This window comes from Dendrobium catenatum, unplaced genomic scaffold (genome assembly GCF_001605985.2).
Source record: "Dendrobium catenatum unplaced genomic scaffold, ASM160598v2 fragScaff_scaffold_853, whole genome shotgun sequence".
Taxonomy (NCBI): Eukaryota; Viridiplantae; Streptophyta; class Magnoliopsida; order Asparagales; family Orchidaceae; genus Dendrobium; species Dendrobium catenatum.
The window spans coordinates 2,374,274-2,388,925 of record NW_021319315.1 but is presented as its reverse complement, the minus strand read 5'-3'; the positions used below and the strand labels follow the sequence as shown (position 1 = coordinate 2,388,925).

Here is a 14,652-nt window from a genome sequence, read left to right as displayed (position 1 = left end):
TAACCCTTCTCTATCTCTTTATTTGATGATTGAAATGGTATAAAACTCTATAAATACTCTATGTTGAAGTAATGAAGTGATTGGCTACATTAAAAAAAAAGTATTACTCTTGAGAGGAAAGCTTTGATGCTTTGATGGTCAACCCTCGACCATTGGAAGGAGTTTGGTGACTTCTCTTTGCATGCTACTTTTTTGAATAGTAATAACAATAATTTTCCTACTACCTTATTACTATAGAACCCCTCTTTCAACCTTCCCGAACACTTTAACATAAATTCCATATACTTTTCATGCTCAAAATAATTTTGCGAAGTAAACTAGGCCTCTTGGTAAATTGCATGTCTTAAGAACTGGGTCGACAACTACTGATAAATTGCATGTCTTGAGAAATTCTATGAACCACTGTATAATTGCCAATTAGTTATCTCCATATTAGCTTGTGTAACCATTCTCCTTCTTAACTCACCCTTAATAAATTTTCTTGAGTGATTCTTATTCGCAGGAGAGTTTTACATTTTTTATTTCTAAATAGAATATAATTTTCTTTCAACATCGTAAAATTTGACAATATATTACTTAAATTTTGATCGAGTCTTGCAAGGAATGAATAGTTTCTTTAACATTTTAGTGCCTCAATATTCTCATAATTGAGTAGTCTTGGGGATTATTGAAATGCTCTCATCAAAAAGCTCATTTGGACTACGAGCACGCAAGATTCAAATGTCATTTGGTCCCTCGAATATTTTTTTGAAGATTACAAATATACTTCAAGTGCTTGAATTGGGCTTTATTTGCATTGGGATTATACTATTTAAAGTATTGTTAAACTCATTGCATAAAAATATTTATTTTAAATATAAGTTTGTTAAAATTAGAGATTGGATGGCTTTAAATTTAATTTTGAAAATTTTTAACTCAAATATTACATTAAGATTCATACTTGATAAATAAATGTTTTTGCGACGTATCAATATATAATATTTCTAATAAATATATTTTGAATATGTTTATACATAAAATGATATTGATCAGTGATAAACAAATTTATTTAATATGATTAATAGAATTTACTCAAATCAACTCAAAATTTAACTTAAAATCAAATAGGTTAGATTTAATTTGATTGAAGTCTAACTTAAAATATTTAATTTAAAATTTAGATTTAATCACACCAAATTGGCTCTATATCACCCCTATCCTAATCAATATCTATTGCTATCATCATGTTTAATTAATATCATTAGTTTTAAAAATAATTAATATTCTTAAGCACGTGTGCACATGTGGAATTGTCGGTGCGGTCATACGTGTGAATAATGGATAAAGAACTCAATCATTAAGTTCTTGCTATTTGGCGATTTTCTAAGGGTCCATAAAATTCGAAAATACAACACTAAAAAAGACGCAATTGTAGTAATCATTAGTACGTTAGTAGACAATGGATGGGCACTTTCATATTTGAATTGGAAATTTTTTTAAATTTGTTGAGGGCTAGAATATACGCGACGGTAGAGTTTGTAATTTTACGTTTAAGCATTGCACGGATATTCAGCACACACAAACATGAAAGGAAAAGATGAACACCAGGAATTTTTACGTGGAAAACCCGAAAGAAGGGAAAAACCTACGGGGCCACGCCCATATGAAATAATGCCACTAGTGTTCGTTTGAAGTACAGAGGTTGATTCGTCCCACAAGTCAGGACAATCAAATTACCATCAGTTTCTTCTAAATTGAAACAAAGTTACAAAGTTTTGCAGACTTCCAACGTCTCCCGAAAATCCAGCAGAATTCCGGCGTCTTCAGGCGGCGGAAAGAACTCCGGCGGTGATCGAGGAGGAGCTGATTCTCCTCCTCCTTTTCTCTTCTTCTCTCTCTTCTCACTTGAGTCCTCTTGTGAAGAATGAGGGCTCTATTCATAATTTTTTTGGAGTGGCATGACTTGTAAATAGGTGTGAGATCAAGTGCGAATATGGAGTAGTCGAATGGACGGTTGATGTTGAATCCTTCGATCGTGCACCGTTCGTCGGACATTTGAAGGCCTTAGTAATGTCAGAATTTGGCAATCTTAGGTTCGTTGGATTCGTCTCGTCGAGCCGTTCGATTCGAGTATAAGCTTGTTAAAACCGGAGACCGTTTGGTAACTCAAATTGTGATTCGAACCTTCCAACAACACTTCGAGTCTTCGATTCATACTCATTTGGACTCGGATTGAGTTGAATTTGGCGTCGTTGGGTTCGTATTTCCGAGACGCTCAGTTTGGCTATAAGCTCGCTAAAATCGGAGTTTAGGTGCTCCCGGATTTAATTTTTGAAGTTTTTTGGTTGGTTTCTGCCTCGAGATTCGTGCCTGATCAAGATGATTTCATGACGACGTACCAAAATTAAATTCAGGATATTTCAAATTCCAATTTTAACAAATTTATAGTCCAAATAAATATATTGATGAGATAAATCTATGGACCCTACGAGTGAGTCGATCTGGCTTCAAATGAGCTCAAATCAAACACTTGAAACATACTAGAAAGATTCAAGACATTAATTGAATGACTAAATGTTCTTCAAGACATAGTCAAATCGAACAGCTTGACAAAACGAATCCAACAAGCCTAAGATTATTTGGTTCTAACATCACTAAAGTACTCAAATGTTTGATAAACAATCTATGATCAAATAGATCAATTTGATAGTATAATGAAGTGTTTTGGACAAAACGAATCCAACAAGCCTATAAATATGACTCTATTCTATATAGGAAAAGGAGAAGTGAAGAGCTAAAACAATTAAAGAACTCTATAGATTACCAGTGACGATCACCATCAACAATCGCCACCTCCATCTCCAGATTTCTGCCATCTGACTATTTCGCTTGACAATTAACATATAACTATATTATTGTGATTTATTTGTTCGACTGTGGACACATAATTTTTTGTAATCCATACAAAATAAACAGTTAATTGTTCTCAACTGTGTATAATCCCATCTCCTTCAATTCTGAGGAAGAGATGAATTTTAAATTTATTATTTTTAGTGGATTATTAGAGGGTCAAGCCTCATTGGTTTTCCCATTCTTTATTTTTCCACATAAAAGTTTTCAGCTCCTAAAACTTTTTTTTATGAGTGCTGAATTTTTTTTTTAACAAAGCTAAATATTAAGTACACTCTATCACCACAAATTTTCTAACACATGTAATAACATTAAATCTCCCCTTATAGATCAAGATTTCTTAATACATTTTTAATAATAATACCCTAATTATATAAGAACTTATAGAAGCTATTGGATTATATAAACACTTATCACATAAAGCATAAGTTCTTCTTGCATAACATATATCTTAAGGGAACTTAGCATATAACAATAAGATTAGTCAATTTAAAAATCAAGTGAGTTCTAAATGCCATGAAAACCCTAAAATAGAATTTGATACATCACATTCACTCATAGCAGAGCCAAATTGGCTTTGAATTGGTTGAATTGGCATTGGAGACTCAAACTAAGCTGATTGAGCAAGCACTGAGTCAGAGTAAATTGAACTAAGCCAAGTAGGCTTCGCGACCACCTTCACCTTTTATTGCACATAAGAAAATGTCATCACTGCTAACAACTGTGACTATCAAAATAACTCTCTAGGCCGCTTCTCACAAACAACTCATGAACGAGATTTGATTATCATAAAAAATTTCATTATCATGCAATCTATTTTATTTGAAGAATTTGAGATAATTTAAACTATTATATCTCGAATACTTCATACTTTCACAATTCATTTGTAACAAAAATGCTATTATTATATAGATGATTTGATTTTTGTTTAAAAAAAGTATACTAACACAATTCATCTTGGTTTGTTAGTTGGGAGCTTAGGTTACCAACTTAAGAGGTTTTGAGTTCGAATCTTGTGTATGCGATATGTATGTGAGCCTGCCTTAATTGGCTTAACTGTTAAAAAAAAAAAAACTATACTAGGTTGGCTTTATGTCAGGCACATTTGTGCACTAGATTAATCTGGGTGGTTTTGATTTCCTTAGTATTAGAGCCATTAGAGGTGAGCATGAATACTGACAACTCAATGTAAATATCTAATATTCTGAACCACAATTGCTTTACAAAGGAGAGAACAAAATTTATTATTTTTAATGGGAGAATTTATATAAATAATATTGATTTTTTTATATTTAAATACTAATTCCTAAAATTTCATTTTTATTTATATAACATTAAATCACATCAAATATGTGAATAGAAAAACTTATTTCTATACATCAATTACTATTATCAAATAATTTAATGATATATATATCCTCCTAACCTTGTTTTAATATGATGATTTTGCACCACATAAATACATAATTATGGAACAAGCCATTGCTTTTGGTTGTTAGGTTGTCTATCAAGTTAAAATTTCCAATTTTTTGGCCAAAAAGCGCTCAAACAATGAGAAGCTATGGAACCTTACACGGGAATCTCACAACTTTCATTTGATAGCCATTTAACGACAACGACAGTACAACGATTGCAGATTGTCTAATTCGTTGCTTTATCAAAGGGACTGGACCCGAAATTACTCTTTTTACATGATTAATCATTTCTCTTTTTTTTTTACTCTTTATGGTTATAGAAAAGAACAGCCTAACTAAGCACCCTCATAACAATATTACAATTCGAGTTTTGAACCACAAAACTTATTTACAAAAATAGTAACTTCTTACCACCGAACTACTAAGATTTTACTTAACCTCACACTGTAGACACTACCTGCAGCAGTTGTATGCTGTATAAAAAGTCCGATTCTCATTCTGTTTAGGGATTTGGTTCAATTTTTTTTCCTCAAAATGAGAAAAAGGACGACAGAAAACCATACGATCCAACTCTCCAAGCATGGCAATGAAGAAAATAGACTGAACACGAGAGAGATTATTACATGCGATGTCCAGACCATCTAAAGTCAAATCCGCGTCATATCACCCGAATGCACTGAGCCCTAGATGATGTAGCGCGTCCGAATTCGCTTCCGAATGCCGCACATAATAATTTTCCCTGAACACAGCTATGGACAACTTATATCTGCCGAATTGTATGATTTCATCATATATTTTAATATTGCAGCAATGACATGACAGTAGTAGAATTATTGAAAACTGAAGCAGCAGCCGAAGGGTAGTAACTATAATGATGGCAGGTAGACTTCATTATCACTAAATTATAAAAATGCATGTCGGTGCATGTGAACGCTAGTTTAAAATAATAAATGTATCCGTCTCATATGGAATTTAAAAAGAAAAAAAAAATCCTGGGTAAAGAATGACAATAGAACCATGTGCTAAACCATAATAGTTTGAATCTCCCTTTTTAGGAGAAATTATTCTGTGCGAATACCGAACTGTCCGGAGGCGAAACAGAATGAGCCATGTCACCCAGTACACAGACGTAGTACACAACAAAAATGTGACATGGCGCATTCTGATTTAACTCCGGATGGCGTCAGTATCCGCACAGAATAATTTCACCCGCTTTAAGATCAAAACAGAGTTATGTGGCTACCAACTTCCCATCACATAGCATCGCCTCAACGGCTCAATATCAGCACGAACTAACAACGAAATAAATGCTACGTTGAAATTGCAGAAAGCCAGTTTTAAATTCAAAATAAAATAAAATTATCCTAAAAAAGGCAAATTTTCTCCTATTTGGGAGCACGAATTTTTCACAGTAACCCCTTTTATAAGATGATAAAAAAAGTTCCCATTTCATACAAAAGGCGAGAAGGAATTCCCACTCTTTTATTTACTCCGCGTTGTTGAACATGACAAAATTGGAAGCCACAAATGGATTTGAGAATGGTGAAAACTCGTTTGATTATTTATTAAATACTCATCCAAAAGTAATAGATAAGGCGTACGATTGAAGAAGAGAGAGTGCTTGCTCTGCCACTGCTCGGTTCCTTGCCAAACTTGACCACTCGATGGCAACTACCTCTGCTTCAGTGCCTCGTACCCCTTCTACCAGGGCATCAGCTGCCTCCGCATATTTTTTCTCTGCTAAAAAATTCTCGACTTTACTAATAAGGGACTCTATGCTGTCGCTAGAGCCATCTTCTCTCATCTGTAATCATGGAAAAAAGTTCAAATTTTTTTCTCAACCAGATGTGGCAACCTAAGATCCGTAAGTCTAACACTGAACAATAATGGATGACAAAAAGAAAAAAAGACAATCGACTAACAATTCAGAGGAATGAACAAATGAATCATTTAGTATATCGAAAATATAGAGATGCAAGTTTCACCTTTATGGAGGATGCAATGCGAGCTACAACATGGGTAAGCAGTCCACCGCCACCAACAGGAATGAGGCTGAAATGACGCAAAGTTCCTTTCAAAGAATCAAACTGCAATAAAGAACAGTTAGGCTTCATTTGGTTATCCGGTAATTTTCAAAAGGTAGTTTTAAGAAACATCGATTCAAAGAAAGGATTTTCTAACAGAGGAGCATATATAAAAAACTGTCTTAAAACAGCAGAACAAATAAAAGAATGATGATATTGGGAACATGATTTGAAGAATCAAATAGTAAAGAAGAAATAAATTGATCGTTTTAAAAAAAGAATAAGCACAAAAAGCGTTCAATCAAACTAGGCCTTAGTATCAATCATGATAAAGTACACAAGAACAAAAGTACATCTAAGATGAACTACATAGCTCTTTGCGAATTAATTTTTCCACATAGTTAGGTCAGACACCAAAAAAACTCGCCAGGTCTGTGGAGGCTTAGAATACAAACAAAAGCTTATGGTTCTGTAGTACACAATCCTATCAATGAATATTTGAATGATGTGCTAAGACTTGACCATAATTTTACAAAATGCTAAAATATCGCAGATTCCATTGTGTTGACCAAATAATCTCTCCTTTGCAACTTAAAAAAGTTAAGATGAAAAAAGTCTCTAAATCTACTGCAAACAGTCTTGAAATATTTATCCAGTACTCAAAGGTCATACCACTCAATCTTTCGGCTAAAAACGTGGCATAACATAAATTTCCAGAAACCTCTGCTACTGTTGCTGTTCAAGCTTCCAAGTAAATCATCAAAGTAAAAAATACATAAATTTCAAAGCTAATGCATTTGATATTTTTAAGGGCTTCTTCGACCATCTACTCCTACATTAATTATGTCATCTCATCCATTGAAGTTTTGAGCCATCTCTTTAAGCCCCTACTATGTCCTCCCCCAACAACAGCATTTGGGGTGCAACTGGCCTAAAAATGATATTTCCCGTACTTAGGCAAAACCAGGAAGAGAATAGGAAACTTAATAGGGACTTCCAATAGATTTCGCAGCATTTAATCCTTTACATCTTGAGAAGCAGTTTGTTTATTTTTTTCTTTTTAACGTAAAAAACAATGGAGGATTCACATCCAAAGATCATGCTTGAAACATGTACAGATTAATCCAGAACCTTACTGCTTAAAAATTTATAAAGGGAGATGTATCAAGTGCATATGTGAAGAAAAGCTCACAACGTGATATTCATCGTACAAATTGAAGATAATTTTGGATTTGCAAAAATAGGCTTACTACAAGCCAGAGAGCACATTTGCATGCAATTAGCTTTGGCAATGACACTGACTTGCCTTTTGACTCAATTGCAGCGGAGTATCTATTCCATGGTTTACTGTGTCATCCGGGAGGGATGAAAGAACCAGACCTAGAAGAGATTCTCGATCGATGCCTTCAAGGGCCTTGCACAATGCATCTACCTCTGCACGTATGGGCAACCCTTTTGACAGAGCATCTTCCAAGGCAAGCGTCCCCTGCAAGTTAAGCATATAGGTGCCTCAAAAAAAAAAAAAATACCCAAGAAAGTAGGAACACTGAGAGACAAGGATACAATCATGAAGTAAAATGAAAGAAAAAGCCAGCTTACAAGAGCAAGTTTGTGAACAGAATGAGTCTGGCGTGCTTCTTCCGATCTTGCATAGAAGGCCATGCACAAAGCATTTATCTGATGCACAGCCAAACAATGCAACAAGGTAAAAAATGTTACTATGATGGAACGAAATGTAAATCCAAAGTCCAATATATCATAAAAAGCATGTCAACACTTCAAATGTGTAATAAGAGAAGCCACATGTTTGTCAAAAAAACAAACTATTCACACATGATACTCGGAGAACAACGCATACATGAAGGTTTGCTTCAGCAATTTTCTCCATCTGGGATGACTTCTCACTAGCAATAGCTGCCGCTAATTCAGCTTTGGCCAGGTCTTGAGCTTTCTTAAGTAGAACATCAGCTTCTTCTTCCTGCAATAATAATATATCTGCTTTGATTATGGTTCACGTTAAAGGGTAATTAATCAGTGTCATCAGCGTCATTAGCTTAATCCAAACTTTGGAGTCAATAAAAGGTAAATACTGCATAGCTATATAAAGTGTTTGCGTCCATTACCTTACGTTGCAATTCCTCCCTCAGTTTCTGTTCAGATTGCTCTTGGATTGACTTGATTGTAGCTGCTGCCTTTGCCTTTTCTTTGTTCAGCTCCTAAAGACAGTTTAGCAGATTATGATGGAAAAATTAGTCATCAATTACAAGGAGAGATAAATAGTAATCAATTATAAGTAGACATTGCCATAGTTTTCTTTCTCCCTCCTGTCCCCCTTTCTCCTTCTACCTCTATAAGTCTATATTCATCTCTCATCTCTCAATAGAGAAAGATAAAGGGTATGTAGAAGGTATAGGATATATTTCAACAGGAGAGATAAATATATAGAGAGATGTCAATCAATAGGAAGATAAGAGAGGAGAAAGTGAAAACAGAAAAAGAGATACACACACATGGACAACATAACATCTTTTAACCTTTTTATGTTTAGATTCTATATTTGAACCTTTGTAGACATAAAGTAGCACGACTTCGTAACAAAGATTGCTCTTTATATGTGATGGGAAAAAAATACAATTTGCATCATACTTATAAGGATTTGGTGCAATAATAGAAAGATCATCATTTAAAATTACGTAATATGAGATGCGTCTTAGTGCAATAAGAGAAACAAGCACCTCGAGACGAATGCCTAAAATTATCCTATAAGGCCTACGCCTCGATTTAGTTGAGCAGCACCTCGCTTCTTCAGCTTGAGACACACCTCAAGTGCCAATTATTTTAATTAAACAAGATATAAAGAAGCTTGTAAGGAGTCTAAAAAAGAAATTTGTAATGCAAAGAATTTATCTCTTAATAATTTATATAATAGATTAGATACTAAGGAGGTTAAAAGATATATGTATAAGTTAGACAAGTAAAGAGATAAGAGAATGATTTAATTCAAATGAAGTGCATTAACGATGAAGATCAAAAGTGCTTTTATTAAAAGAGGATATTCAACAAAGGTGGATGCGATATTTTGATATGCCTTTCAATGAAGATTGTGAGAATATGATTGAATTTACTGACCTTAATACCCTAAATGAAAATATAGATTTTTGTTTCATCGGCACATTAGTAAAATCGAAGTTAGAGAGACTTTACAGAAAATGAAGTGGGGAAAAGATGTTGACCTGGTAATATTCCAATAGAGGTGCGGAAATGCTTAGGAGATAGAAAAAATTAATTGACTTACAAAACTTTTCAATATTATTTTGAATATTAAAAAATATAAGATGCGTGGAGGAGTGTGTTGATTCCTATTTTTAAGAATAAATGTGATACACAAGAGTGTGTGAATTATAGAGGAATTAAGTTATGTGTCATACTTTAAAACTATGGGAGAGTTATTGAGCATAGGTTATGACGTGATACTAATGTTTCTCAAAATCAATTTGGATTCATGTTGGTTAGTTCTACTATGAAAGCTATACATTTATTGAGAGATTTGATGGAGAAATATAAAAAAAAGGAGAATCTACATATGATATGTATTGATTTAGGGAATGCTTATGATAAAGTTCCAAGAGAAAACCTATGGAGAGTTTTAGAAAAGAAAGGGATTTATAATGCTTATATTCAATTCATTAGGGATATGTATGCAGGAGATGTTACTTGTGTTCAAACACAAGGTTGTTTGACCAAGTATTTTAGTATTTTGGTTGGATTACATCAAGGATCAGCTTTAAGCCCATATTTTTTTTTCTTTTAGTCATGGATGATCTTACTAGACATTTGCAAGAGGACGTACCCTGGCGATTTTTTTTTTAATGATATTCTTCTTGTTGATAAGACTAGAGAGGGAGTTGAAGGTGAACTTGAATTATGGAGTTCAACCTTAGATTCTAAAGGTTTTCGTTAGAGCAGATCTAAAACTGAATACATGGAGTATAATTTTAGTTGTAATAGATCTAGTGGGTGGATTATTACTTTGGGCGATCAAATCATTAATAATAGTATATGTTTTAAATATCTTGGGTCAATTGTTCAAAGTGATGGTGAAATAGATGTGATATTATTAGTAGAATCAAATTGGATGGTTGAAGTGGAGGAATACATCAGGCCTGTTATGAGACAGAAAAATACCCCTCAAATTTAATGGAAAATTTTATAACATAGTCATGAGACGTAAAATTTTGTATGGCACAGAATGTTCTCCATTAGACAAAAAGAAGTTAAGTATTGTAGAGATGAGGATCCTCAAGTGGATAAGTGGCTTTACTCTTAGACAAAATGCGAAACGAGCATATACGTGAAAAGGCTGGAGTAGCACCGGTGGAAAATAAGATTAGAGAAAGTCACCTTAAATGATTTGGTCACATAAAACATCAACCTTTAGATGACCGGTTAAGAGAGTAAATGTATTAGATTTGGCCTATGTTAAGAAAGGTAGGGGTAGACCGAAAAAGACTTGGTTAGAAAATATTAGAAATGATATTTTTTTTAGATTTAAATGAGAATTTTACTCTTAATAGGACATAATGAAAAAAAAAAGGATTCATGTAGCAAACCCAATGTAGTGGGAATGTGGGATAAATGTCTGATGTTGTTATTGTTTTTAGACAATATATCCATAATACTTATTCTAACACAGCCACTTGCACGCACTTGAGACCGAGACTGAGATTGAGACTGAGACAAATGTTGTGTGTTCCCATCAAGTGAAAGCATCACGTCTCTCCCTACCGCAAGGCCCCTTCCGCCTATGCCAGCAAACCCTAGTGACGCTAATGCGGTTGCCACCTCCTTTTCCTATTTCTATTATCTAACCTTCTTTACCCCCAACTATTCTTCCACCTTTCAAAAATTTTCTGAAAACTTTTTAACATTTTTTTAAATAACTTCATTTTTCATATGGCTAAGCTACATTATTTCATTATTTGAATGTTTCATTGTTCTCAAAATTGAATCAATTGTTCCATCCTAGGGTTTTGTAGAAAATAGTTAGAGACTACAAAAATAAAAAACTTGTCATATAAAGGACCTAGCATGGAAATATAACATTTAAATTGATGTAGGAGGCTATTACAAACTTATCAATATAATTTAGCATCTAACTATTGTAACAAGATGGTGAAGGGTGGTGCAACAAGAATAAAGAAAACCTATCCAAATCTTCCAAGAATGTGGCACCATATGCCAAAGTGCCCTAAATTGATGTAGGAGGCCATAAAAAAACTTATCAATATTATTTAGCATCTAATTATTGTGACAAGATGGAAAAGAGTGGTGCAACAAGAATAAAGAAAAACCTATCCAAATCTTCTAAGAATGTGGCACCATATGTCAAAGTGCCATAAACAGTTATGAAAGAGATCAAATCATATATGAATAAGTTGATAATGTCAAAGCATCTAGGGGAACGACAGTTTGATGATATATTTGGCTTTGGCTTATACTATGGGAGCGAATGTGATGGCCGGATCTCATCATCCTCATTGCCACCAATGTCCATTGGGGGTGCAAGAGGTTCCATGGATCATTACATGGTAAATCTAGAGGATGATAGTCAAGGGAATAGGCTACAATAACAACAACATCAAGCCTTTATCCCACTACATGGGGTCGGCTACATGAATCTTTTTTCTCCATTGTATCTTATTAAAGGTCTAATTCTCGTTTAAATCTAATAAAGAAAGGCCATTCCTAATATTTTCTAACCAAATCTTTTTATGTCTGCCTCTACCTTTCTTAACATAAGTCAAATCTAATACCTTTACTCTCCTAACTGGGTCATTGGAAGGCCGCAGTTTTATGTGAACAAATCATCTAAGGCGACTCTCTCTAATCTTATCTTCTACTGAAGCTACTCTAACCTTTTCACGTATATGCTCATTTCGTATCCTATCTCAAAGGGTAAAGCCACTCATCCACCTGAGCATCCTCATCTCTGCCTTCTTCTTCTTCTATGGAAATCCTGCGGGCTCTTTCCACCATTCTTCTTGGCTTCTAATCTCTTTCTTCTCTCCATACTATCCATTCCATTGTATCCTTCTTCTCAAAGTAAGCAATTTTAGGGTGTCATTTTGTTTGTGTCAAAGTTTGAAGCGTCCAAATTGTAAGTGTCTTGCAAGAGTCGTTTGTAAGTCTTGTCTAAGTTGTAATAGTTTTTATATTATGAAGTAAAGTTATTGTTTTTAGTTTATTTGTCTATTCTATGTCTTTATTTCTTTCTTAGAAAAGTATTACTTTTTTGTGATCAAAAATTTGGGTCCCTCCCTCCCCAAATTTTTGATTGCATCAATAGGCTACGGAATCAAAATTGTCCCTGAAGATTACTAGGGTGGCACGCACATGTATGTACAACTATTGGAAAATCTTTTATGAGAGCTTATGGGGGTGGGTGACTTGAAACTCCTGTCCATGTCTGATTTGAGATGTAGGTTTTGAATGCTGGCCAACATAAGAAAAAACATTAAAAAAAAAAATTAAAAGACCTTCGAACCATACAGGGTTACTATCATGTCCGATGAATGGTCAAATATTAGAAACTTCTTACCTCTTAAAATATCTCATAAAAACAATTGGACTATTTTGTTATAGCTAACCATTACCATCCCCAAAAACTTCTTAACAACACCAACATCTGTCATCTCAAATGTGCACTCAAATCAACTTTCATAAAGTATGATGTCTCTAATTACACTCAACAAATCAACAATATACAAGAGCACATACATCTGTAATTTTCTTATGGTACACATAATTGTCAAATGGGCTTCTCACGTAAACATTATTAATCATGAAACTGATAATTTGCTGCAGGTTATATGGAAACTTCTTCCATGGACAATTTAATCTTAGTTTGTACCAACTTCAAACCTTAGTGCTTGTAGTAGGTGAATTTCCGCATCCAAATCACCATGGAGAAAATCCATCTCCATACCTAGTTGTTCTAACATATATTGGACTGCAACCACTGCACACAAAGTACAAATAGACAAATATTTAATTAAAGGTGAGAGAACAAAGTCCATACCTTCATTTTGATTGTAACACTCTCCAACCAATTGTGCATTGTATTTTATGGTATCTTTACCTCGAGTTTCCTCATTGTGCTTAAAGATCCACTTGCAACCAATAATCCTTTTAGCTCTAGGGAGTTAAACTAGATCCCAAATTTCATTCTTCCGCAAAGATGTAACTTCTATATCATCATTGTAACATTGAACTTGACATCCCAGCTGGTCAATAATCCTAGCACCTTGGCATCAATAAAATTTGCCAAATGAGCGGACCATACATCCTAAGGAATCCTCCACTCAACAACAATTACTGAAGATCTATTCACCAAGTCGTATGCAATTAATAGCCAATGCCAAAAAGTTTTTTGCTAAACTAGTATTGAATAACATGCTTGGCCCAATTCAATAGCATCATACTCATTCTTTTTGCCGCCCCATTCAGTTTAGATATACCCACCACAATCTTATGTCTGAAAATATTTCCCTTCTGATAAAATGTCTCATAACTCAAAGAAGAGTAGGATTCTAAGTCATTTTATTCCTCAATTTCTCAAACTCTTGATCTTCTTTCTTGATTCTTTCTCAGCATGCGCTTTCCACTTCTCAAATGTCTCAAATACATCATTCTTTTTCTTAAGGATGAAAATTCATATCTTCCCAAAATAAAAAAAAAAATCATCTCTTAAGGTAGACGTGCGTTTAGATCCACAATTTGGCATGACATTTATAGCACAATTTATTATGAATAAAAAAATATATAGTTCAAAACACCCTTGGACCTATGATCAACGTTTTAAAAGATGAAATCGGGAATCGAGGTGTTTTGGCTAAGCAAGGCGAGGCGTAAGCCTCAAAAATTATAAAAATAAAGCAATTTAAATTTATGAATAATGACAAAAAATAACAAAATATTACGTCAATTATGAATTTGATGATTTGTTCTAAGATAATATTAGTATATTACTGGAAAAGAAGATTTAAAATAAACTCACTTAAAAATAAAACATCCCTTTAGGATCAAGACCCAATGCAGGCTCATCATCGCTTTGATTTTCTTCAGAAGAATCTTCATAATTAATGTCAAAGTCATCCTCAAACTCTTTCATCTATAATATTTTTTCTTTTATCCCCTATATCAGTTAATATTTCATTAGCTCTAGAATAAAACAATAATAGCATAAAAAATAATTCATTATATTTAAGAATACCTTTGAATTTTTTTGAAACTCCAATCTTACTTTGTTTCTTACTTTTATACAC

General features: G+C 33.8%; 1 protein-coding gene across 1 annotated transcript in view; it reads right to left on the bottom strand.

Moving 5' to 3' along the window:
• Positions 1 to 5,639: 5,639 nt before the first annotated feature.
• Positions 5,640 to 14,652, bottom strand: part of LOC110110367 — a 44,049-nt gene continuing 35,036 nt past the window's right edge. The window contains exons 7-12 of the mRNA XM_020841797.2: positions 8,452 to 8,544; positions 8,187 to 8,306; positions 7,928 to 8,005; positions 7,635 to 7,814; positions 6,290 to 6,391; positions 5,640 to 6,108 (exon numbers count right to left, since the gene is read on the bottom strand). Of these exons, the coding sequence (XP_020697456.1) occupies positions 5,878 to 6,108; positions 6,290 to 6,391; positions 7,635 to 7,814; positions 7,928 to 8,005; positions 8,187 to 8,306; positions 8,452 to 8,544 (804 nt within the window). The 3' untranslated portion in view covers positions 5,640 to 5,877. The remainder of the gene's footprint in view (positions 6,109 to 6,289; positions 6,392 to 7,634; positions 7,815 to 7,927; positions 8,006 to 8,186; positions 8,307 to 8,451; positions 8,545 to 14,652) is intronic.